Source organism: Cervus elaphus, chromosome 8 (assembly GCF_910594005.1).
Source record: "Cervus elaphus chromosome 8, mCerEla1.1, whole genome shotgun sequence".
Lineage (NCBI taxonomy): Eukaryota > Metazoa > Chordata > Mammalia > Artiodactyla > Cervidae > Cervus > Cervus elaphus.
The window spans coordinates 31,311,090-31,336,648 of NC_057822.1; the positions used below are offsets into that span (position 1 = coordinate 31,311,090).

At 39.7% G+C, this 25,559-nt stretch overlaps 1 protein-coding gene across 13 annotated transcripts in view; it reads left to right on the forward strand.

The window, feature by feature from the left end:
• Nucleotides 1-25,559, forward strand: part of FN1 (fibronectin 1) — a 69,477-nt gene extending 43,918 nt beyond the window's left edge. For 2 of the 13 annotated variants that reach the window (XM_043910118.1, XM_043910121.1), the window contains 20 exons: nt 1,185-1,274; nt 3,318-3,587; nt 4,302-4,418; nt 5,379-5,543; nt 6,071-6,226; nt 6,904-7,017; nt 7,783-8,052; nt 9,237-9,424; nt 10,265-10,352; nt 11,255-11,431; nt 12,207-12,296; nt 12,523-12,702; nt 13,811-13,900; nt 14,866-15,332; nt 16,389-16,527; nt 19,273-19,437; nt 21,280-21,405; nt 21,924-22,030; nt 24,360-24,470; nt 24,795-25,559. In XM_043910118.1, the coding sequence (XP_043766053.1) occupies nt 1,185-1,274; nt 3,318-3,587; nt 4,302-4,418; nt 5,379-5,543; nt 6,071-6,226; nt 6,904-7,017; nt 7,783-8,052; nt 9,237-9,424; nt 10,265-10,352; nt 11,255-11,431; nt 12,207-12,296; nt 12,523-12,702; nt 13,811-13,900; nt 14,866-15,332; nt 16,389-16,527; nt 19,273-19,437; nt 21,280-21,405; nt 21,924-22,030; nt 24,360-24,470; nt 24,795-24,866 (3,182 nt within the window). In that variant the 3' untranslated portion in view covers nt 24,867-25,559. The remainder of the gene's footprint in view (nt 1-1,184; nt 1,275-3,317; nt 3,588-4,301; nt 4,419-5,378; nt 5,544-6,070; nt 6,227-6,903; nt 7,018-7,782; nt 8,053-9,236; nt 9,425-10,264; nt 10,353-11,254; nt 11,432-12,206; nt 12,297-12,522; nt 12,703-13,810; nt 13,901-14,865; nt 15,333-16,388; nt 16,528-19,272; nt 19,438-21,279; nt 21,406-21,923; nt 22,031-24,359; nt 24,471-24,794) is intronic. The other 11 variants (XM_043910119.1, XM_043910124.1, XM_043910125.1 and 8 more) reach the window with 6 other exon arrangements.

The window sequence follows — 25,559 nt, forward strand, 5'->3', positions numbered from 1 at the left end:
CCAGTGGCTAAGTCCATTGCCCCTGGCCAAGCAGGAAGGAGGAAACGGGAGTCCAAACATCCTGTTTCCTAGTCTTGTGATTTTTTAAAACTTTCAGGGGCCCCTGCAGAAGGGGAGATTGTGAGGTGGGAAAAGGGTCTTGTGACTAGGAATTCAAAGGTTAGAAACCTTACTCTGTATCTTTTTGGTACCTCAGAATGAAAGGAGACCCAGGAATGTATATTCACCTCAAATATTCTGTGTGAGTGTGCTCTCAGTTAATTTTGGCTTTGTAACTCCATGGACTGTAGCCGTCCAGACTTCTCTGTCCATGGGATTTTCTAGGCAAAAATTCTGGAGTGGGTTGCTGTTTCCTACTCCAGGGGATCTTCCTGACCCAGAGATCAAATCCATGTCTTGTCCATCTCCTGCACTGCAGGCGGATTCTTTACCAGTGAGCCCACCTGGGAAGCCCCTTAAATTTTCTGATCTTACCTTAGTATGGCAGAACCCATCACTCTCTATAATAAGTATGACTCTTTTCAAGTAAAGGTTAATTGTTAAGACCATTGGTCTTCACTTGGGTCATCTGCTGTGTCATCTTGGGCACATATATCAGAAAAGATAACTTCTCTGTGTCTTATTTTTCTCATTTGTGAGCTGGGGATAATTGTAAACCAAACTTTTGGAGGTAATGGATATGTTCATTGTCTTGAATGTGGTGATGGTTTCAGAAGTCTATACGCTTGTCAAAATCTGTCAAATTAGACATTTTAAGTATTGGCAGTTTATCGTTTGGCAATAAACCAGTTTTTAAAAGTAGCAGTCTACCTCCTTGTGTTGCTGTGAGGAGTATAACTGATATCTGCAGTGCCGCAGTCATGAATACGTGCCCTCAACAGACGTGCTGTTAAGTGAATGACAGAAATATTACTGTGCTGCAGAAGCTCCAGCTTATTTCGGATGCAGCTGAGTCACACCCATGGAAGTGGAGTTGAGGGAAGGGCTTGAAGACGCTCCAGGGTAGTGCGGCCCTTCCGCATCCCTGCCGACAGCCCCTCTCCAGGTAGCAGCGTTCACTTCGGCGTAAATAGGCTCTAGAACTGGACTCTTGGATATTTTATTCATTGAAATAGTACCAAGGGTGCTTCGGTTTTTCGTTCTTTCAAGCACATTATAATAATAATTCTCATTTGTCTTTTCAGATCTCCTGCCTGGCACCGAGTATTTAGTCAGCGTCTCCAGCGTTTACGAGCAGCATGAGAGCGTACCTCTGAGAGGAAGACAGAAAACCGGTGAGTCATGTGGGCGACGTGCTTACAGAGTAGCTTTCACCTTCCAATTGTGAAGAGCAAAATGTGGTGCTGCTTCTAAAAATACATCTCCATTTTTTGGGGGAGCGGTCATTATCTTTGACCACTGGTCTTAAAAATTAAGACACCTTATGGGGATGTAAATGGGTGCAGCCACTGTGGAAAACAGTGAGAAGATTCTTAGAAAACTGAAAATAAACTTACCATATGATCCAGTAATCCCACTCCTGAGCATATACACAGCCAAACTATAATTCAAAAGGATACAGACAACCCTATGTGCATAGCAGCACTGTTTACAATAGCCAAGACATGGAAATAGCCTAAATGACCATCGACAGATGAATGGCTAAAGATGTGGTACATGTATACAGTGGAATGCTACTCAGTCATTTTAAAAGAATGAAATAATAATGCCATTTGCAGCAACATGGATGCAACTAGAGACTATCACAGTAAGTGAAGTAAGTCAGAAAGAGAAAGACACACACCATATCACTTATATATGGAATCTAAGATATGACACGAATGAACATATTTATGAAACAAAAACAGACTTACAGATATAGAAAGCAGATTTGTGGTTGCTAAAGGGAACGGGGTTGGGGAGGAAAGGACTGAGCATTTTGGGATTAGCAGGTTCAACCTATTATACATGGATGGATAAACAATCAGGTCCTACTATTCAATACCCTATCATAAACCATAACGGAAAAGAATATTAAAAAATAGAATGTATATATATGTATAGCTGAATCACTTTGCTGTATAGCAGAAATTAACACAACATTGTAAATCAGCTATACTTCAATAAAAAAATATTGATTGATTTTTAAAAAAATTAAAACACCTTATTCAACTGTTACTCTGACTTCTAGTCACTAAGATTGTATTCTCTGCCTCCAGGGAGGACTGAAAATAGTTCAGAAACTTTGTTGTCTGTCTTTTTAAAACTATATCCCAAGAATAATATTTTGTAATTTCCATTATTGAGAGAGAGTGAAATTCCTTTTCATTAGGCAGCTCTGTCTAATGGCTGACCCAACACTGTCATTGTCATCTAAGTATTTTCCCTCCTTACTAAGCCAGTGAGTTTCTTTCTTTTTTCCCTACTTGATGGAATATCCATTTACCTTATAAAGGGAGTGGAATAGAATCCCATAATATTATGCCCTTCTTAAATATGAGTATTACTGTTAATTGTTCCCTTTTAAAAAATGCACTTTAATATAACCACTTGCTTATTTTTTATAGTCCACTTGCTTCCAAAAAGAAGTTGTGGTATCTCAATTTGAGACTGACATGCTGCCTACTACGTTAAGAGGGCAGATGGTATCTCAATTTGATTTGAGTATGTTATTGAAGTAAATGTTATAACTAAAATGAAAATTGCTGGAAATCCCAGAGAAGTTAAGTGATTTGAATTTGGGATCAGCCCTAAATTTTGTTAATTTTTCTTCAATGCACTAAATTCTCAACTCACAAGGAATTAGTTGAATTGTAATTTGTCCAGGATGAAGTCTTATCTTAGTTTTAGAAAGTCTTTTGTTTGGCATTGTTAGCACCCTGTTGACCTATCAATTCCCTCTTGAGTGTAGAAAGCTTCTTTGAGAGCCAAACACCTACCTTGAGAGCGGGCAGGTCTTGCCTTACGTTGAGAGATACACTTATAGGATAGAAACAGAATACTTGAACACTGAAGCATTTGAAAAATATCAGTTCCCAGAGTATTTTAAACTCCTGTCTTCAAATGTGACGCAGAATCACCTGGATTACTTAGCCAAGACAAAAAGGAAAAAAAAATGAGTTGGACAACTTGAACAGAGTCAGTTTATTATTTTTAAATATATCTGTGCCTTAGAACCTGTGTGTCAGAACCTAAGGTTCATGACAACTCATTGTGTTAGTGGAAAAGGGTTGAAACGCTAGATGGATATTACTTTTCCTTACACTTTTTGTCACTTCCTAAGTTGGTGCTATCCTTTTTTCCCCTTTATCTCTTCCTCCCCCGGACGGGAAAAACAGGTCTCGACTCCCCAAGTGGCATTGACTTTTCTGATATCACTGCCAACTCTTTCACTGTCCATTGGATTGCTCCGCGAGCCACCATCACTGGCTACAGGATCCGCCATCATCCTGAACACATGGGTGGAAGACCTCGGGAAGATCGAGTGCCCCCCTCTCGGAATTCCATCACCCTCACCAACCTGATCCCAGGCACAGAATATGTGGTCAGCATTGTTGCTCTTAATAGCAAAGAGGAAAGTCAGCCCTTGGTTGGCCAACAATCAACAGGTAACTTGTTTTCCCATCTGCAAAGAAACTCAGAGGATTTTCCTATGCAGGCAATAGCTTCTGTGACACAGCTCTGTGTTGTCTGAGTCATCATATCTCAAAAAAAAAATAGATTATGGCTATGAGATAACTTCTTTATTCCAAGAAATTTCTCACCTGAATTAGGTGTATGTGCATTTTTAAGAACTAAAGTTTTATTCGAAAAGTTGAAAACGTTCTGTTTCAAAGTTCTCTTAAAAACAAAATCATTTTAATATAACATTGTAAATTGTTCTTAGACTATAGATGCTTAAGTACTTAGGGAAGAAGTATGGTCATTTCTGTACTTCAGTCTCAAATGGATTAACAAAAAGACATAGACAGAGGCAAGGAAATATGGCAAATATCACCAATTAGCAAATACCTAGACAGGAAATATGGGTGTTCATTATATTATTTTTATAACTTTTACTTTGTTTCAAAATTTTTTCAAAATAAGAAATTGAGGGGAAAACGCTTCAAATAAACTTGAAATAATCATCTTGCCATGATTTGAATTGTCTCCTTGACCCCTAACCTTGCATTGTTCATAACTTTTAATTTTGCTGATTTTGTATAACATTTACATTATTATATGGAGGAAGCATAAAAGCAGTGATCCAGAGAGTGAACAAAAGGTGGATCAGGGCATCCTTGGAAAGTTACAGATGTGAAAACTTTCCCTTGTGTTTCTAGTTTCTGATGTTCCAAGGGACCTGGAAGTCATTGCTGCAACCCCCACTAGCCTGCTGATCAGCTGGGATGCTCCTGCTGTTACAGTGAGATACTACAGGATCACCTATGGAGAGACAGGTGCGTTAGGGAAGGGCTTCTTCACACCCTGATTGAGTCTTCTGCCACGGGGGTAACCTTAAAGCCCAGTATTGGGTGCATAATTAAAGAAACTTTGGCAAGTCCATTCAGTGGAGCCTTGATTTTTTTTAAGAGTGTGTAGGAAATATGTGTGATATAACTGTTGGCAAAATCAAGATAAAACATTGTTTGTGTAATACTAGAGGGGAACAGTAGAGCTGAGGAAGAAGGATTGTAAATTCACAACTGTATTATCAGTGGTGAAATGGTAAGTAATTTGTATTTCTCTTCCTTTTACTTTCCTGTATTTTTAAGATTTTATTTAACATGAATATATTCCATTAAGATGTTGGAAAAGGACCCCAGTATATGAAATCTTTTATATACATATATACATACATACATACATATATATATATATATATAACTTGTTTGTGGCTATGCTGGGTCTTTGTAGCTGCACAGGCCTTTTTCTAGTCGGGGTACACGGGCTTCTCTTGTTGAAGAGCACAAGCCCTATAGCACAGGCTCAGTAGTTGTGGTACACGCCATGTGGTCCATGGCATGTGGGATTTTTCCAGGTCAGGGATCAAACCCCCATCTCCTGCATTGGCAGGCAGATTCTTTTACCACTGAGCCACCAGGGAAGCCCAATATGTGCAGTCTTGACTTGAGGACTTACCCTCTTTCCCCTTCTAATTTTCACCTACCACATGTTAAAGTTGCAATGTTAAAATAGCATTTTAACTACAATTTTTCTCTCAATTTTTACACAGTCAAGGCTTACTACATACATAAATAAATATACTTTTCTGTTCAGGGTCTGTTAATAGCACTCTTTAAAAGTGAATAAGCAAAGGCGTAACTTACATGCTGCTCTCAATATGTCAATTCAGTAACTCAGCAATCCCCAAGTATCTGTTGGTCCCTCACACTTTGAACTAACCCCGTTTCAAACAGGAGGAAGTAGCCCTGTCCAGGACTTCACCGTGCCTGGGAGCAAGTCTACAGCTACCATCAGTGGTCTTAAACCTGGAGTGGACTACACCATCACTGTCTATGCTGTCACCGGCCGTGGGGACAGCCCGGCAAGCAGCAAGCCCGTTTCCATCAATTACCGGACAGGTACTTATCTTCTTCTCGGATGACCCAGGCTCATTTACACAAAAACTTTTTACAGTGTTCTCCCAAAGTATCTTCCTCATTGTGGAACCGATTTTCTTTTATAAAAAGATGAAGCAACAGCTACGGAGTTTTGAACCAGATATATAAGGAGCACCCCAAGGGCAGGGATTTTTGTCTGTTTTGTTGATTGCTGTATTTCACGTGCCTGTAATACAGAGAGGCACAGAGGATTTTCAGTAAATATTTGTTAATAAATGAATGGATGAGCCGATAAGGTAAGGAGACCAGCATCTATAGGAAATATAATTTCTTTGTGAATGAAACAGTCATATTGAAAATAGGCAATGGTATCAAGATCCAAGCACCAGCTCTCAAAAGTTCTCCATGCTTCTGCAAAATAAACATCTGAGAATCATTAGTAGTAGTAAGAGATTATTCTGTCTGTACCAGAACTGGAGACAAAGACTAGTCTGGTTTTGTCCTTAGGAGCTGGGACTTCATTGGTTTCTCTTGGTTTTTGTTTGTAGAAATTGACAAACCATCACAGATGCAAGTGACTGATGTCCAAGACAACAGCATTAGTGTCAGGTGGCTGCCTTCAAGTTCCCCTGTTACTGGTTACAGAGTGACCACTGCTCCTAAAAATGGCCCAGGACCATCGAAAACGAAAACTGTAGGTCCAGGTAAGAAGAGCCAACCTCTCACATACATCAGGATAAACAGAGTAGGACCACATGATATGTTTTTGTAAATAAATGACCAGTTGGCTGTGAGTACTATACAGTTTCATATCAAGTGTCAAAGTTTCCCTATTTATGAATTTGGGGCTCAAGGTTGTTACCAACTCCCTATATAGTAGAAGTTTTAGGAGTGCATTTCTGTTTTTATATATGTAGTAGTGTTTGATGGTGTGCACATCTTAAATTACTAGATTTCATCTTTGTGATTTTGTTTATCATGCACATTAAGAAGAAACAGATGGGCCTAGCTGACTTTTAAATATTCTTTTAGCCCTTGTTTCTGTTTTCATATAAAATAATTGTGAAATTAGGATCCTCAGGTGATATCTTAAAGTCCAGTTAGTTTTCATTTTTTCAAGAGCAGCATCATTCATTGTTGGCACCATCATATTCAATTTTAGAGTTTAGCCTTTGGTGGACTTCACTCCAGTATGGTAATTTGTATTAGCACTGAACATGTTTGTCTAAGAGGAAATCCATGTGTGAGTCCTCTAATATTTTCATGATAATTCTGCAAATGAAAATTCCTGGCTACCACACGTTTATTACCAAATGCTGAAAGTCCTTGGTTGTCATAACGATGACATAGAAGCTGCATTTGCTTTTCACTCCCTTTGCAGATCAAACAGAAATGACAATTGAAGGCTTGCAGCCCACAGTGGAGTATGTGGTCAGTGTCTATGCTCAGAATCAAAATGGAGAGAGTCAGCCTCTGGTTCAGACAGCGGTAACCAGTATGTAACCAGTGTCTGTTTTCCATGTTCAAAGTCAAACTTTGTTCTTAGGTGTCTGGATACCTAGTTTGTATCTTGAGCTGAGCCCATTGCAAACATTTTTCCTTCTCAGTGATGAACATACAGGGAAAGAAGTTGGGGAACTACCATAGTTAGTTGTGCTATGCTTTGAATTGCTTTTGCTCAAATGGCCTCAGCAAAATCCTATTAGCCTATAGCAAATCTACAAAATGTGCTTGCATCTCCTTTTCGAGAGCTGGATGGTAAAGTTGATTGAAGTGTGCCACATGAAGCTGTTATGTTTGGAGCATTTGTGTGGCTGGACCGATGTTTAATGTAAATACTCAATGGGTGGGTGGGGGGGGAGTTAAAGATTATAACAATCTGAATCTAACATTTAAAATCAACTTTACCACTTCCAAGTATAAAAAAATCCAGGTCTGTGAGACTAACATCACATTGCCAAAACAAATCTAGGTAGAATATCCTAAAATGTATATAAATAAATCCTCATTTGGGGACATTTTGTGGGATATCTACGCATCTCATGTACACCTGTTTTTAGTAAGTGATGCGACATTAAATATTTTCTAAACCAAAAAGCCTTATGCAAGGGTCAAGTAATTTTCCGTTTAATAGTGGGTTAATTGGAATTTAATTCATCAAAGAAAAAATGGTATCTGCAGAACTGCTTTGCATGTTATCAAAATGCTTATTTCACAACTTGCTTTTCACATAACCTCTTACCATTAATTTGCCTAACAGACATTGATCGCCCTAAAGGACTGGCATTCACTGATGTGGATGTCGATTCCATCAAAATTGCTTGGGAAAGCCCACAGGGGCAGGTTTCCAGGTACAGGGTGACCTACTCGAGCCCTGAGGATGGAATCCATGAGCTATTCCCTGCACCTGATGGTGAAGAGGAGACTGCAGAGCTGCAAGGCCTCAGGCCGGGTTCTGAGTACACAGTCAGTGTGGTTGCCTTGCACGATGATATGGAGAGCCAGCCCCTGATTGGAACCCAGTCCACAGGTATATCGTTCATCGCACCACTGGGTGCTCGTGGGAGCAGTGGCTTTATGCCCTGCTGAGTGCATTACACTTTTATCAGGCTATTGATTCCCATGTAAGGGGGTACCCAGAAACACAGCCTCTCTATAGGAAAGCCCCTCTTTACAGGAGAACAGTAATAAGCAGTGAAGTGTAGGTGACATAGAGAAATTCTAGTAATAGGAAATTTTGGAGTGGCTTGGCTTACCACCAAGGCCATAAAGCAAGACATTTGAAGTTAACATGAAAATTGTGGATTATTTCTTGACTCCCTGTGGTTATGCTCACTGTGTATAAAAAAGAAAGAAATCCGGCATCCTAGAGCTTACTCTCAGAAAGGAACCCAAACTGAGCCATTTCTTGGTAGCAGGATTCTGAGCACACATGGGTAAGCCCTTCCTTCTCTGGTTAGAGATCACATGCCCAGTGTATAATTTTGCGTAAAGGCCTAGGAATCAGATGCATAGGAAAGAGCTGGTAGGGCAGATGCTTTCCACCGTGCTTTATCTTCTTGTGCTTGTCTCTGAAGCAGCGTGGAATGCTAAAGATGTCCCCTGTGACAGCATAAAACCTGGAGGTGACAATCCGTATTATTGCTCTTGGCTTCTCTTTCCTGCTTCTGTTTTGAGCCAATTTTCTTCCTATGCTGCACCACAGAGAATACTTCAGATTTAGCAGTGATATCTTCCATGGGGTCCAAATAAAGAGAATAAAAACATAATCCTATCTTTGGAATGGAATACTCTGTGAAATGGTTTTCCGTACAAAGATAATTTTTGTCAGAAAGGGGCTCCTGCTCATCTTCCCTTAGAAATGGAAAATCAATCCTAATGGTCAATAAACCAATATGACTTTTTTTTTGTTAAAGGAAAGCAAACCCCCCCCCCCCCCAAAACTACTAAAACCTAAAGTCTCTTAGACTGTTGGCATTTACCCAGATGTTTACAGTGATCCTGAGCATTGCTGGATTAAAAAGCGCTTTATTTTTCAGCAAGCATTTTCTTCATCTTGCATCCCCTTTTGTACTTTTCTGTACTGAATCTTTGCTTGACTAGGGTACCTACCAAACCAAATAAGCACAACCTATGTACTGGTTGGAATTCACTTTATTTCCCCCCTTCCCCCACTTATATAAGATAAACTCTAACTGATAACCATCCCAACAGCCATTCCTGCACCAACCAACCTGAAGTTTACTCAGGTGACACCAACCAGCCTGACCGCCCAGTGGACGGCACCCAATGTTCAGCTCACTGGATATCGAGTGCGGGTGACCCCTAAGGAGAAGACCGGACCGATGAAAGAAATCAACCTGGCTCCCGATAGCTCATCTGTGGTTGTGTCAGGGCTCATGGTAAGAAGTGTTTTTCACTGGAGTAAAGAAGTAGATCATCTCTTACACAGTTGACAGTGGTGGAAATAAAATAAGAAATCTGTGTTCTTTGCTGTCAGATTAATTTTGTAATAATTTTGTGTCAAGTAGAATGAAGCTTTTCCAAATGACTCTCAGGGACAGGATTTTATGAGGAGCACTGGATGTTGCATAGCTCTTTAAATGTATTCTGTTTATTTTAAAATGTGTGTGTGTTGAGGGGGGAGCAATTTATATAGCCATAGGCTGAATGCATAAATCCATTTTATTTATGGCTTTTCTGAATGTTGTTACCCTCGCAAGAAATATTCTCTAGTTTTTACCAACACAGCCTAATACTACCTTTCTGAAGTCATTTTTAACCTCTAGAGGTACATGCAAAGAGCTAGCCAGGTACCTAGGAAAGTAGTGTACTTCTTAACATAAGGTCAATTTCAGGAGAAACTACAGAAAGAGGGTTCAGAGATAAGACTATTCTCTTCCTCTCTATGATCAGACAAATTCATGATTTGCACCTTTCAGATCATGAAAGAGAAAACAGGCTAATACCATTTTCCTCATTTTGTGTCAGCTGAGTGGAAATAGCTAAATTATGGCTTACTTGGGCTTAACCCTAAATACATTTTTAAATTTGTGTAGTTAAATATGTTGTTGATCATCTGCAGTCTAGGAATGAAATTAAGCTAAGAATGTACAGTTCTGTGGTTTTCACTAGCTTTGTCTTTTTCTTTTCTAACCATTGCATTTTTTTGAATGCTGGAGTGAAAATTCCTGGGCTTCAGAACATCTCATTGTTGAAGCTTACCGCGTCCTTCTTTCTAGGTTGCCACCAAATATGAAGTGAGTGTCTACGCTCTTAAGGACACTTTGACAAGCAGACCGGCTCAGGGAGTCGTTACAACTCTGGAGAGTGAGTAATCGAACTTTTTAGTGTTGACTAGCATTCTTTATAAACAAAAATTAAAGAATGGCAAATGCTATCTAGATTACTAAGTTAACAATGGAATGATTCCTGGTTTAGAAATTGATTAGCTTGCCTCTTTTTGAGTTACTTCTGTGGCCCTCTCCAGAAAGTGGTGTACACAGTGGTGTACTGGTGTACATACACAGAATCACTTCATGGTGTGATGGTGTTGGTGCAGTGAACTAGGGCTTACACTTAGGTTATGTTCTACTGGTTAGAATTTGTTTTCATAGAGTGAACGCTGGGGAGGGCATGCTGGCTTCTGTTGTGTCTTAACAGTGTAGTAAGTATTAGACGATGGTGGCCCAGATTCTAGTTTTCTGCCATATCCATGACCCACAGTTATTCTCTTTAAGAAATCACAGAAAGTGTCAAAGTTTTCTGATCTACAAGACAGGGATGGCATCATACCTGTTGAGAAAAAATATGAATCCTTATAAGAATGACAAAATACTAGCAATGTATTATTGTATATATTATATACACATATATAATATATATACCTTCCTTATGTTACTACATGTATTTTATATTGTGATAACAATAATTTTAACATTTACTGAGGTATTTGTAGATAGCTAAAGTCAGCCTTGGGAAACACCGGCCATATCTGTAAAGCTTTTCATTTCTCAAGGGAAAAAAAAAAAAAGGTACACGAGGTGAATATTTTCTTTTTTCCTGATTACTGGCAGCTTTTCTCTCTGGTTGCCACAGGGGAAAATCTACACATTATTAGTAATATATAAAAATGGATATATTTGGTATATAAAAAATAATTTAATATCAAAACCTTAACTATATGAGCCATCCAGGCACTCATACTAATCTATGGCTGTAACCCCATGCAGATGTCAGCCCTCCAAGAAGGGCCCGTGTGACAGATGCTACCGAGACCACCATCACCATTAGCTGGAGAACCAAGACTGAGACGATCACCGGCTTCCAAGTTGATGCTATCCCAGCAAATGGCCAGACTCCAATTCAGAGAACCATCAGGCCAGATGTCAGAAGTTACACCATCACAGGTCTGAGAACCCACTCTTCTGACCACATTTGTTAACTGCAATTCACAACATAAATTAGCTTCTTAGTTTTTCTACTATGTACATGGATTAAATTTATCTTCAGTGTTTTATGATAACCCAACTCTGTTGTTTACCACCTGTTTTCATCCTGTGATCAAAAATTTTGTCCTGCAAATGCCTGGTTTTGCTCATGTTTGCCAGAGAGATGGCATAAATCCCATTCATCAAATTTGATCTTTCACCAATGAACCCTTTCTTATGGAAAAAAAGTTTATACATAATGCTTGAAATCCAAAAGAAACTCAGAATGTATAGTTCTTAACATTTATGTAGATTATAAAGCAAAATTAAATTTAAAAAGCAAACAGTACTATTTCGTAAAGATCAAACTTGTCAGAGAATGTTTAATATCTGGGTCAGTTTAGAACTTTTTGAGATTTAAAGTTCTGATCCCAGTTACCAACCAGTGACCATCAGATTAAAACACAGATAATAGGTCCTCACCCCTATTTATCACCAAAATGGCCACTTTTAACACAGCATTTTTGTATTTTTAAATTTATTTTAGGAAGTGTCTGTGTGCATCAGTGCCTTTCTTTTGAGACCTATTTCTCATGGACAGTTAACACCCATACCATGCTCTAATTTATTCAAACCACTTTAGTGGTTTGTATAAATAGGCAATGATAGAAGGAATCATGAAAATCGCAGATGAGTTTGAAAATTTTTCTAGTAAATGGACATCAGATAAAAATCATCTCTTTACCAATTTCAGGTTTACAACCTGGTACTGACTACAAGATCCACTTGTATACCTTGAATGACAATGCCCGGAGCTCCCCTGTGGTCATCGATGCCTCCACTGGTAACTACACTTTCTACTGAAGAAATGCCCCTTTGTATGTATGTGTCATCAGTCATGTGGACTTGAGCAACAAAAATGAGGTTGATACTTCTGTATTAAGATCACAGTGAATCATTTTTACAGTTTATAGAATTCTTAGATTCTCTCAAGTCCATTTTTAAAGTCTAGGAAAATGAATAAACGGTTATTCATTTTCTTAAAGAGATCTAATTTTGTTTTCTTTTAGCCATTGATGCACCATCCAACCTGCGTTTCCTGGCCACCACACCCAACTCCCTGCTGATATCGTGGCTGCCGCCCCGTGCCAGGATTACTGGTTACATCATCAAGTATGAGAAGCCTGGGTCCCCTCCTAGAGAAGTGGTCCCTCGGCCCCGCCCTGGTGTCACAGAAGCTACTATTACTGGTACTGCTGCATCCATGCTACCATTTTCCTTTTTACTCTCTGGGACACACAAAGTGCTTAGCAGACTGGAACTGCGTCTTTGGTGCTCTACCATCAGATCAAGAAGCCCATTTCTGATAACCTCAGAGGGCACTGTCTACACAGGAGCTGTTAAGCTCAATACATCTCAGAAGTCATAAATTCATGAAAATGCAATAACCTCAGTACTGTCATAATGGTATTCTGGAATCTTTTTATTTGCTCTATGTTTGCCAAACACATATCAGTTCTTCCTAGAAAAAGACACTCTTCAAAGCAAACTACCAAATGCTGATACTGTTCTCTTACTCGGCGACCTAAAGAAAGATGAGCTAGAAGATCTGCCAGAGTGCCACCTCTCACGGCCTTCATTATCCAGTTTCTCAGGATAGGTCTTGAGGCAAATTGATTCTCACTCATGCTGGAGAGTGTGCTTGGGATGGGGAATAAGAGATCATACGTCTCTGGTATCATTTTTGTCCAAGAAATTAAACCTGTGTATATAGAGTACCATCTTGACTTAAAATATCCTATAGAACACAGAGGTACCAGGAGACACTGCTTTTTTAGAAACTTTGGAGTTAGGAAAACAGAATCAAATATGGAAGGCGTTGATTTGGATACTTCTTACCAGGACTGCACAAAAAGTGATCATTCTTTCCTGTAGAGCACTGTTCTGTAGCCTGACTTTTCACTAATCCTGCCACTGAGAGTGGTCTGGCCTACGCACTAAGTAGATTCATGTGTACGGTCTGCATTGATTGGTCCTAAATGTGTATTTCACTGGCAGTGTACAATGATGATAGGTTTTCTTGAATTCAAAGAGCAGATGTGACAACATGTTAAAAGAATAACCCAAGAAGTTAAAGTGCTTATTCAGGTGTCAGATTTGATAGGAAGATAATTAATTTGCTAAGTGCTCATTGTATACAGAGTATTTGAGTGTTCACAGAAGCAAAGCAAAGCAAAGTCTCCCTTGCCTTTCAAGAGGCCAGCAACCAGCTGAAGAGAGGATGCTTGTTTCAGAGATCAACTTCCATTTGATGAGCTGAACCCACAGATGTAATGTGATGATTTGTCCTTCCATCAGGTCTGGAACCAGGAACAGAGTACACAATCCAAGTCATTGCCCTCAAGAACAATCAGAAGAGTGAGCCTTTGATTGGGAGGAAAAAGACAGGTAACGAGCACCTTCTGGGTAATGGGGAGCCCGTCATGACAAAACTAATTACAGACAATTTATCTTGCAGTGAAAAAATGCTCCAGGTTTTGATGTATTTCTCATGGAACTCTTTTTTTCCTCTAACAGCCTAGCATGTATGTTGTGCTTTTTGATAGCGAGAATGACCTGACCACTGCAGAGTTCAGTTTCATTTTTTTCCTAGCCAGTCAATATAAAGACCTTTTATTCATTCATCTTGAGAAAGTTCAAGCCAGATATTAGAATGTAAAAGCCAAGTTTCGATCATTGCTGTTCATCTGTATATTCTTTTGGAGTTAAAAGTGTTTTTATAAAAAGTGGGGAGGGAAGAGAAAACTCTTTCTCATTTGTCTTTATTTACTATTTGGTTTCTGAAGCTTGAACTAAATAATGTCTTACTTTTAATCCAATTTCAGTTTAATTTGAAGAAAATGTTTGATTTATGCTGATAGAATTTTTAAATGAATTTTATGTTATGTGTTTTAACCTATTCTTAGCATTTCAAGCGATGAAAAACTACTGCGCTAAACCTCTGATATCCTCATACTTCAGATGCTGATATAATTAGTCTAGATTCTAGTCATTATAACATGATTCTCAAGTGAGAAAGAGGGAAAAAAAAGCCTGCATATTTCAGTTCCATTAGGCTTAATTTGAGCAGAGGCAGCTTTTATGTGGCTTAGCGTTTCAAAGCTTTGTGTGTATGATAAATTCATACTAACACTTTTTTTCCTTCTAAACTATAAAGAAAACTTTGAGAAAAATCATAAAGATTTCTTTTTTGGGGAAAAAAAGTGTTTTGTGATTTAAGAACTGCTAATTTTTCAGGAGCTTTGATCAGATTGTAAAATAGTCGTTGTTGCCTGAATTGATAATGACTTCCTGAGGCTACTTCTGGGAGCTTAACACGCTTTGCTTTTTTGGCTCTAACCTTTCTTGGCTAGATGAGCTTCCCCAGCTGGTAACCCTTCCACACCCCAATCTTCATGGACCAGAGATCTTGGATGTTCCCTCCACAGTTCAAAAGACCCCTTCCATCACCAACCCTGGGTATGACACTGGAAACGGTATTCAGCTTCCCGGCACTTCTGGTCAGCAGCCCAGTCTTGGGCAACAAATGATCTTTGAGGAGCATGGTTTTAGGCGAACCACACCGCCCACAACGGCCACCCCCGTAAGGCATAGGCCAAGACCGTATCCGCCGAATGTAAATGAGGAGATCCAAATTGGTCATGTCCCCAGGGGAGACGTAGACCATCATCTCTACCCTCATGTTGTGGGACTCAATCCAAATGCTTCTACAGGACAAGAAGCTCTCTCTCAGACAACCATCTCATGGACCCCATTCCAGGAGAGCTCTGAGTATATCATTTCATGTCATCCAGTTGGCATTGATGAAGAACCCTTACAGGTAACTCATGTTTCTCTTTACTTCTGGGACACCTGGGGAAAAAGTAAGCTAGGCTACTGTGATGACCAGAGCTCTGATGTCCAGTGACCCTACTTCTAGGACCTCTTAGAAAGGTGTTGTGCTTAAGTCCTGGTATTTTTTTGATTGGAGTTTAATTGCTTTACAGTGTTGTGTTCATTTCTGCTGTACAGTAAAGTGCATCGGCTATATGTATAAATTTATCCCTTCAAGTCCTGACTGTTTTGTTTTTAATCTAAAGATGGCTCTACTTTAAGAGATGTACCAGTGTCATTAGCTTTCATTTAGTGGAGAGAATAAAATCACTTCTGTTATCCTCAATCATTTGAAGTTCCATAGTAATATACACAAAGAAATGATCTTAGAAGACAGAGAGAGAGAGATCCTGCCTGAATTGACTTTTGTTCAGGAAGGGCTCAAATGCTATCATTATGGTTTGTCCTCGAAGAATCAAATCCCATTATCTACCACATGTCAAAGGAGAAAGACCTTGGCTGAAGCTGTGCCTATAAGTGGTTGATTCGCTGACTAAAATTTCTCTTGTTTTGCTGATATCAGTTTTTAGTGTTTTCTTAGTTTTAGAAAGTGGCAGAATTTTAAAAACTGACTATACCACGAAGATTTAAAAGTGTTTGAAGGACCCCATGTTGGAGTCAGATGCCACTTGAGTGGGGTGAATGTCTCCCACATAGCAGTGTCCCCCTTTTATGTGAGGGGGGATGTCCAAGGCTTCCACTGGGCTTGCCCAGACTTGCAACTAAAGTAGAATGAAGAGGACGCTGTCCCTAGAATTAGTGAGGGTTCCTGGTTAACTATGGAGTACGCAGGGTAGATTTGGGGCAGGAAAATCTGGCAGATAGAAGCAACCCCTTACTTAAGTTCCATTCCTCTCCTTGGTTGGTTGGGACCTCTCCACTTTTATTTGTCTCCCTTTGCTTTGTTTACACAGTAGGGGTTATTGAGGAAAGAATAGGGGAAGTTGTGTCAGTTCCTCACTGTAACACTTTCTCCCCACTTTGGATATGCTAATCATTGCAGTTCCGAGTTCCTGGAACCTCTGCTAGTGCCACCCTGACGGGCCTTACCAGAGGGGCCACCTACAACATCATAGTGGAGGCAATAAAAGACCAGCAGAGGCAGAAGATTCGCGAGGAGGTGGTTACCGTGGGCAATTCTGGTATGTGAATGTCCGGGTTATTCGGGCACACTGTGGACCAGCCCAGTGATGCTTCTTTAAGCGACTGTTCTTTTCCTGTTTTTGTCTTTTGACTTTGGGAAATAATTCCATGAGGAAAATGAGCAACTTTAAATTCCATCATTTTTCCCTCAAAGTATCCTAGTATGTTTGTAAAGTACGTAAGAATAGGAGAGTCTCAAACATTATGTGGTGATAGGCCTGGAAGGGACCTCAAATATTGCTTAGCCCAACACTCTTTGAGTTCCGGCTGTGAGTACCTGGTGTGATACAGGACACAAGTCTCTGGATCTCTGTTCCCAGACCCTCTTCATCTTACTAGGTTGCTGCTCCTGAGTAATGTTTAAGTACTGAAAGGATTGAAAGTGAAAGTGTTACTTGATTCAGTCCTGTCTGACTCTCTGTAAGTCCGTGGGCTGTAGCCCACCTGGCTCCTCTGTCCATGGAATTCTCCAGGCAAGCATACTGGGGTGGGTTGCCAGTCCCTTCTCCAGAGGATGTTCCCAACCCAGGGATCAAACCTGGGACCCAGGTCTCCCATATTGCAGGCAGATTCTTTACCATCTGAGCCACCAGGGAAGTCCTGGTGATTACCTGTAAAGGAAATTCTTTATCTGCAGATATCAGTGCCAGCTAGGTTTTGCTTCTAATGTAAAATGCTACCAACATAGCCCATTTCTGTCCAAAGAGTTCCCTTATTCCCACATTCTTTCATGATTGTGTGTATATGCTCAGTCACTCAGCCGTGTCCGACTCTTTGTGACCCCATGGACTGTAGTCCATCAAGCTCTTCTGTCCATGGGATTTCCCATGTAAGAATACTAGAGTGGGCTGCCATTTTGAAATCTCCACCAGGAGCTCTGACTCGGGGATTGAACCTGCATCTCATGTGTTGGCAGGCAGATTCTAGCCCATATTTCATGACTATAGAGGCCCAAAACTGCCACAGAAGTTAAATGGTCATTGACTCTTCTTTATAGCACCTGGATATTTGTTTGGTTTTGTTTTTTGGCCATGCCTTGTGGCTTGCAGGATCTTAGTTCCCTGACCAGGGATTGAACCCAGGCCATGGCAGTGAAAGTGCCAAGGCCTAACTACTGGACCACTGGGGAATTCCCTAGAAAGTCCTTTTAAACCAGTAGTGTATCGGCTGGCTTTTCAAACTGTGACAGCTAAAGATTCACCAGAAACATGAAATAGAGACTAATCAGAACCATGAATCTTCCCACCGGAGAGTTCCCTATTCCCTATTAGCAGGGAGTGCTAAATTCTATCCGCCCAGTGATAGGTTTTATTCCTATGGCCAGATGCTTAACCTCAGCCTTCTTTCTCATTTGATAGATGACTGTGTTCTTTCACATATAAACTCCTATGAATTAGCAGTTGAGTTTTTTGGGGGGTAGGGGGTGGATCATTTTATGCTTATTATATATCCATTTAATGTGCACCTTTTGCTTCATGTGGTTTTGCTAGTAGAATGCCACGTGAAAGGAATTTTCAAGAACACAAAGGACTTTGTGCTTTTTCCTCATCATTTTTTAAAAAGATTCCACCTCCAAAAGTTTACTCCTGGTTATTTTTAGGAGGGTTATTGAAACCCTCTTAGCAGTTTAAGTTCCTTCCATTTTTCCTTCTGACTCATTACCAACAGTAATATTCTGCATTCTAGCCAGGTTCTCCCAGCTCTGAGACATTTCAGATGTCTTAGTTTTGACAAAACTCTATTTTCTTCCAGTATGATCCTTTTCAAAATATTAGGCACTTCAAATATTATTGCTTTTGAGTTTTTTATTTTTGCACTGTGAAAAGAAATGTACGCAATGGGATTCAAAGTCACAGAAGTTAGTTTATTTAATTTTTAGAGACTGAATTGAAGCATGCTTTATTTGCATAGATTATTTTAAAATCAGCTTTCACAAAACATAAAAGACCGGATCTTAGACAACATGAAGAGATTCCATTAGTGATTACCAAGTCATTTGATATTCCACTGCTTCCTCTTACTTGGAACAGTTGGGTTTACTGATAAAGTAAAGCAGTCTGATCATTATGACAATAATGTACAAAATCTAGGCTTTTTGCACTATTATGCAAAACATGCAGTGAAAGTGAATATCACATTTATGTGATTATATTTTAATGGTATATAAAACTGCTATGACTTTTGCATTAAAAGCAAAAGGCACCCTCTAATAATTACTCTTCACTTGGTGAGCATTTTCTAAGTGTTGGCAATAGGCCAATACCTGGAATTCATGATCGCATGTGATCTTCACAAGATCCTCAGCAAGAGGAAGTATTTTTATTATTATCCCCACATTAAAGAGGAGGAAGAAAAAAGGCAGAGAAACATTATATAACTAGCTTAAGGTCACTCAGATACTGATGGAGAGGAATTTCCAGCCTTTGCACCCTATGAAGTTCTTAATTGCTTCACGATCTGTTCCATGTTCTATGAACTATATTTAACAGAAATGATGTAGGTTTTTTTTTTAGAACTGAGGGCAAAAATGAAAGAGAGACTCTTTTAAAGAGGCTTGTGGCAAGTGTTCACTAGCAAAATCTAAGCATTGTTCGTCAGAGCAGCTGATGCACTGAGGATGAATCCTTCTTAATGCTAATGGGATTTTGGGTTTAGAATAAGTCATTATATACGATAATTCAGTTTTCTTCTTATGGTCCAAAATGATAATAAAATCTTTTTTTTCCTTCTTTTTCTTCATGTAGTTGACCAAGGCCTAAGTCAACCCACGGATGACTCGTGCTTTGACCCCTACACGGTTTCCCATTATGCCATTGGAGAGGAGTGGGAGCGGTTGTCTGATTCTGGCTTTAAACTCTCGTGCCAGTGCTTAGGCTTTGGCAGTGGTCATTTCAGATGCGATTCATCTAGTGAGTAGCTTGCTTTGTCCATCACCTGCAGTTCCACGCAATCTCACAGTGTGCCGGGAAGCATGTTTGGCAGACAAGGCTCTTCCAAACATGAAGCAAATGAGGGGAGATTGCTTGACTCAAAGTAACATTTTGCATCATATAAAAATGATGGGAAATTTTACTTGTTGAATATTGCTTCATCTCAAAGGTTGTATTTCAGTATGACTATTAAACATTAATTTGCAATGGTAATATGATTTTTAAAATTTTCTTGTTAAATGAATAAAGTCAGGTTTGCTGAGTCAAGTCTAATGAAGGGCAGCAGAGACACAAAGAAACCTCAAATCTCTTTTAATCTTTAGTGTTGAGCATGGTAAGAGATGAACATTTATACTCACAAACACTTTCTCAGTAGGAACCAAATACACACATATCATAGTATATACACACACTTAACTTTCATATCTCCCGTACACAGATATCATACATACACATACACACACTGGATAGCTTGAACCTTGCCAAATAATCTAGAGAGTAAAGATGATACATTTGTAGACAGTAAGAATCAACTTCAGTTGAAAAATATTTGATTTTTAATTAATAAAGAGATTTTAATATTTTAAATTATGTTTTAGTTAAAATAATCCTAGGAATTGCTTATCATGCTTTGAGATTTAGTATTAGCATTTATGTCTTTGTTTTTAGGAGATGTGATTATTGAAAACTGGTTTATTTTTATAGGTGTTAACCATTATACCTTATAACAAGCCTCCTACATACACATACAAAAATTGTATTCGGGAAAATACAACATAATAGAGTTTTTAAAGATCTTCAGAGTATTTTACTTGTGTATTTGAAATGGTTTAATTCAAACTGAAATATAAAAACAACTAATTTTTTCAATGCAGAACTACCATGATTGACTGAAAACGGAAAGAGCAGTAGAAGTGTCGTACTGCTGTTTAGGAGTTGAAAGTTTTAACATTTGGTATCAATTAGGTGGTTTTTAATTTCTGAAACTGAATTGTTTTTAAGACTATGTATTTATTACCTATGTAAGTACTTAGGCGCAGTTGTCAGAGCAGAGCTGTAAGTTGATTTATGTGATTCTTTGGCTCAACTTAAAATTTTTTTTTCCTAGATGTCATAATTATTGAATAACATTAAAGTTTTAGGAATGACTGACTTGTTGATAAAATAGAAGTCGTGTATGTTATACAAACTTCTGAAGTTTGTTTTTAGTATAAACTTTGAAGATTAAAAGTCATCTTTAAAAAAAAAAAGTCATCTTTTGTGTATAGAAGTTAAAGAATATATAACTGAATTTTAGATATTCCTTGGAACCAGTTTTATTTGTAGGAATGACAACCATGATTTATCATTATTTTTGTTTTTATTTTGATATTTAGGTTTATTTCACTTTTCACATTTACAAGAAGCCAGCTGATCTTTATTTGTTGGTTAATTGAACTTTGTACCCAGGATCTCTGCAAATCCGAAAGTGACTTTTCATCTATGATCTATTCCTAAAAATCTATTCAAATCCTAGTTTAGCCTTCCCAATTTTAAATCTTAATAGGGAGATGTCAAATGAAGGTCATTGACTATTCTTGTGAAATGATTATGATGGAATAAATTGGTTCTTAAAATGTCCAAGAAAATGTTAAGCTGCAAAGATATTTTAAAATCCAACCAAAAAAGTGGCTTGTCAGAGGAATCGTGACCTTCAACTTTCCTTACTACTCCTTCCAGATACTGGGCTTTGAAAATTCGGTGGCATGTCCCAGTACACTCAGCATCGTGTGAGTCAGAAATGCCAATAACTCCTTGCCTCTGATTTTGCCCACCCCCCAGAATGGTGCCATGACAATGGAGTGAACTACAAGATTGGAGAGAAGTGGGATCGCCAGGGAGAGAATGGCCAGATGATGAGCTGCACCTGTCTTGGAAATGGAAAAGGAGAATTCAAGTGTGATCCTCGTACGTTGCCACAGATCATTTTTAGTGCCTTTTGAACACTCTCGCTTTTCATTACTAGGCTGTAACTCTCATCCCTGGAAATGATTGACTTTAGATCTTGAGGAGTGAACAGTGGGTTTGTTAATCTTTTGATTTGGGAAAGCAGAGACAGGCTTCAAAAATGAGCCACGATTTAATGTTATTGTAGGGCACTTTAGCACTTCTCCGACCGGAGTATTTTGACTATAATCTGCAGTGAAATGTTACAAGAAAGCTTTACAAGTCTTTGGATTCAACTTTTAAAATATGATCTGTCTTGGCATTGAACTTTTTCTGGTTCGTTATATCTAGTCTTTGGAAATACCGCCCCAAGATCTGTACAGCGGTACCTCTTGTATGGATGATTCCTATTAACACATGGGATGTGGGCTGTGATGATACAAACTTAGGGAAAAAACAGAACCCACCCTCATAGAGGGATCAAGTCTGTATTATTGTTATCGGTCTTGTAAACACGTCTGACTTCTATGTCTGCGTAGATGAGGCCACGTGCTATGATGACGGGAAGACTTACCACGTGGGAGAACAGTGGCAGAAGGAGTATCTTGGTGCCATTTGCTCCTGCACATGCTTTGGAGGCCAGCGGGTAAGACCAGATAGTCCAGGCTCCTTGCTATTTAGATAAGGGGGGAAGCTTCTGTGCTAATGATTGAGAGTTACACTTCCTATGGGTGCCCATTTCCTGCTGGCACATAAGACTACTGCATACCCCTTTCCAGTTCTCCCCTTTCTCGGCAACCTCAGCCTCTCCCTCACACCTACTATTCTCAGACTGCCTCCGTTCTTCAGCAACTGAAGTGTTAAATGTTTGGGGAGCACTAGGCCTCCTGCTCCATTCTGATGGGCAGGTGGCCCGTGACACTGCTGTTAAATATTCTGAATAATACCCAGATCTTAGAAAAGATCGCTTCTTTGTACCCTCTGTTAATCCCAAATAGATGCCTACCATAGGTCTGGTGCTGTGCTCAGGAATATGGGACAAATGAAAAGAGTGAAAGATGGTTCTGGATCTTAATATAGTTGGACGCATTAAATTAGCATACACTGAAAGTCGGGATGAGTAAGTCAGGTTCTGAGTGGGTCTGACAAATCCAGTTCCCAGGCAGGCTGATGTCAGCAGGCGAGGTTTGGTGGAAAAGACATTTATGAACTGGCTGGGGTTTAGGATGGGCAAATTGTGGTCGAGGGAGCAGGGAAGCAGAGAGATCACCCCTCCTGGGATGGCAAGGAGCTGGCGTGGGTGGGCTCTGGGGAAATCACCCTCTGCCTGTTGTCAGTGGTAAGACATTAAATGGGAAGAGGTGGGGGCCACTTATGGAGGGCCTTGCAAGGCCATTATTTATGCCAGTACTTCTCAACCATTTCTAATCTGTGTCTTACTTCAGTATAACAAAAAAGTCCTGTTCTTTCCTCTAATCTTCAAAATCTCAAAATGCCTTTGAAACTCACATAAAAGCAATGGAACATAACATTCCTTTACTTTCAATGAAAACATACCCTCCCAACAGCTTTTTCAAGTTCTGGTACCTCAAGAACATGCTCATACTCCTGGGTAGGACTCACCAGTTGATGCCTTTGGTATTAGCCAGTTGCAGGTACCCAAGAAGAAAGGGAATGTGATGGAAGACGGGTTTTTTTTTTTTTTTAGGAAGATTAAACTGGCAGCAGGGAAGGGTCATCAGCAGTCTGGCTGAGGGCAGCCCCTGGAAGCTACTCTGATCTTATCTCACCACTTGTAGTTGGGGAGAGGGGAAGTCTCGGTCTTTCATTTACATGTATAAAGATCACAGAACCTAGTCATTTCTAGTCATGTGCTCAGTGTATAAATGTGTGCTGGTAAGTGAATTTGTTGTGCAGTCAGTTTTGGTCTCACTTTAGACTCTGCCTCTTGATTTATGCACATAAAATCTTTCATATATGACACCTGTTCTAAAGCAAGTGCTAACTGAAACACTAGAGACAGGAGTGGGTACTATTACATCATTTATATGAAAGCAAGATTCATTGATTCTATAATAGGTATTTACCTGTATTGTCTTAGTAATGTATTTTGGGAATATGCTTTTAAATGGAGAAATATGTCTGAAATACTTAACTGGCAATATAAAAAAGAAAGTGATCGTATTATTTAGGTTTTTTCGGATTATAAGAAAAAAAGCCCAACTCAGGTTAATTTAGGCAAAAGGCGGCTCACTTGACTGGAAAGTCCTAGGACCTCCCAGTGACAGAACATGACTGGTATTCACCCAGCTGGGTGGCAGGTCCCTGTGATTTTCAGGCTCCTCACAGCCAGTCCTTTCTCTGGGTCTCTTTACCCTCCCCTGTAAAATAAGGGTGTCTGTCCAAGTGATCTTACGTCTTTTTAAAAGCTCTAGGATTCTAAGAAAACCTCTCCCATCATCTAGTGTGGAAAGCTTATTAAGAAAGTCAGGAGTGGAATGAGCCTTACCAGATGGTGCCCAGGCGGTGCTAGTGGTAAAGAACCTACCTACCCATGCAGGAAACACGAGAGACACGGATTCGATCTCTGGGTCGGGAAGATCCCCTGGAGAAGGAAATGGCAGTCCGCTCCAGTATTCTTGCCTGGAGAATCCCATGGACAGAGGAGCCTGGCGGCTGTAGTCCATAGGGTCGCACAGAGTCGGACACGACTGAAGCGACCTAGCACACATGGGAGTTTATAGGACATTTCAGGAAAAAGGAAAAGCGTAAACAAAGGCAGCTGTACAATGTGAGAAACCGGCCAAAATGCATTCTGAGTTATAAATGCATGAAATCATCATCAACGCTTCCTTTATGATTAACTGCGTGTATTCTGCCAGCTTGAGCACTGAAATTCTTTGACACAAGTGCTAAATTGCGATGTTCCTGTGTCATCCTAAACCTCTTCTGACTTAACGCCTCTGCTCTCTCAGGGCTGGCGCTGTGACAACTGCCGCAGGCCAGGGGCTGAGCCGGGTAACGAAGGCTCCAGTGGCCACTCCTACAACCAGTATTCCCAGAGATACCATCAGAGAACAAACACTGTAAGTACACTGGCCCCTGCCTGTTTCTCCTTAAAAGGCAATCAGGCATGTAGGAGGGAGTCCCTTTCTATAGGTACTTTTCTTCTGAATGAACCAAATTTTTAAACACTCTTTTAAATGACTTAAGAGGAGAATACGGTATCCTGTAGCATAATGTGGGTTCTCTTGAGCATCTCCTGTTGCCCAGTGTATAGCTAAGTGCTTAAAGCTAGAAGTATTCTTCCATCTGTAAATAACTGTCAGAGAAGCCACCCTTCCCCTTTTCTCTTCTGTAGGCTTTATAGGATTTGCTGTTGATTTTTCTTCTCTCTTCTATTTTCACAGAATGTCAACTGCCCAATTGAGTGCTTCATGCCTTTGGATGTACAGGCTGACAGAGAAGATTCCCGAGAGTAATATTTCCAGCCCGGAGAAACAAGCGTGGCTCTCTGCCAAGGTCCATCCCAACTGGAGTGGTGTCAGCAGACCCCATGTTAGTGTGCGTCTTTCTTAAGCCCTTTGCTCTGGAGTCACTTCTCCAGCTTCAGCTCAACTCACAGCTTCTCCAAGCATCACCCTGGGAGTGTTTTGAAACTTTTCTCATACATGGGAGCAGTAGGTTATCTATTCTCCAAAATATTCGATGCCGCTCAGTATTTTAAATGAAGTGATTTTAACTTGTGATTTGGATTGGGATCCATAGGGAAGCACATGCACCAACCAAGATACAAAATGTCTTGAAATGATATTACCAAAATTTTAAGTAGGAAAGTTACCTGGACACTTCTGCTTCCACTTAACTGTCTGGCCCGCAATATTGTAGGAACAGCATGTCCTTGTTACTGTGGTATTCAGAACAGCCACAGTAGTCATTTTTTCCAAGTGATTCTAGTAATTGCCTAGAAATATCTTTTTCTTACCTGTTATTTATCAATTTTTCCCAATATTTTTATATGGAAAAAAATTGTATTGAAGACACTTAGTATGCAGTTGATAAGAGGAATTTGGTCTAATTATGGTTGGTGATTATTTTTTATACTGTATGTGCCAAAGCTTTACTACTGTGGAAAGACAACCGTTTAATAAAAGATTTACATTCCATAACTTGAA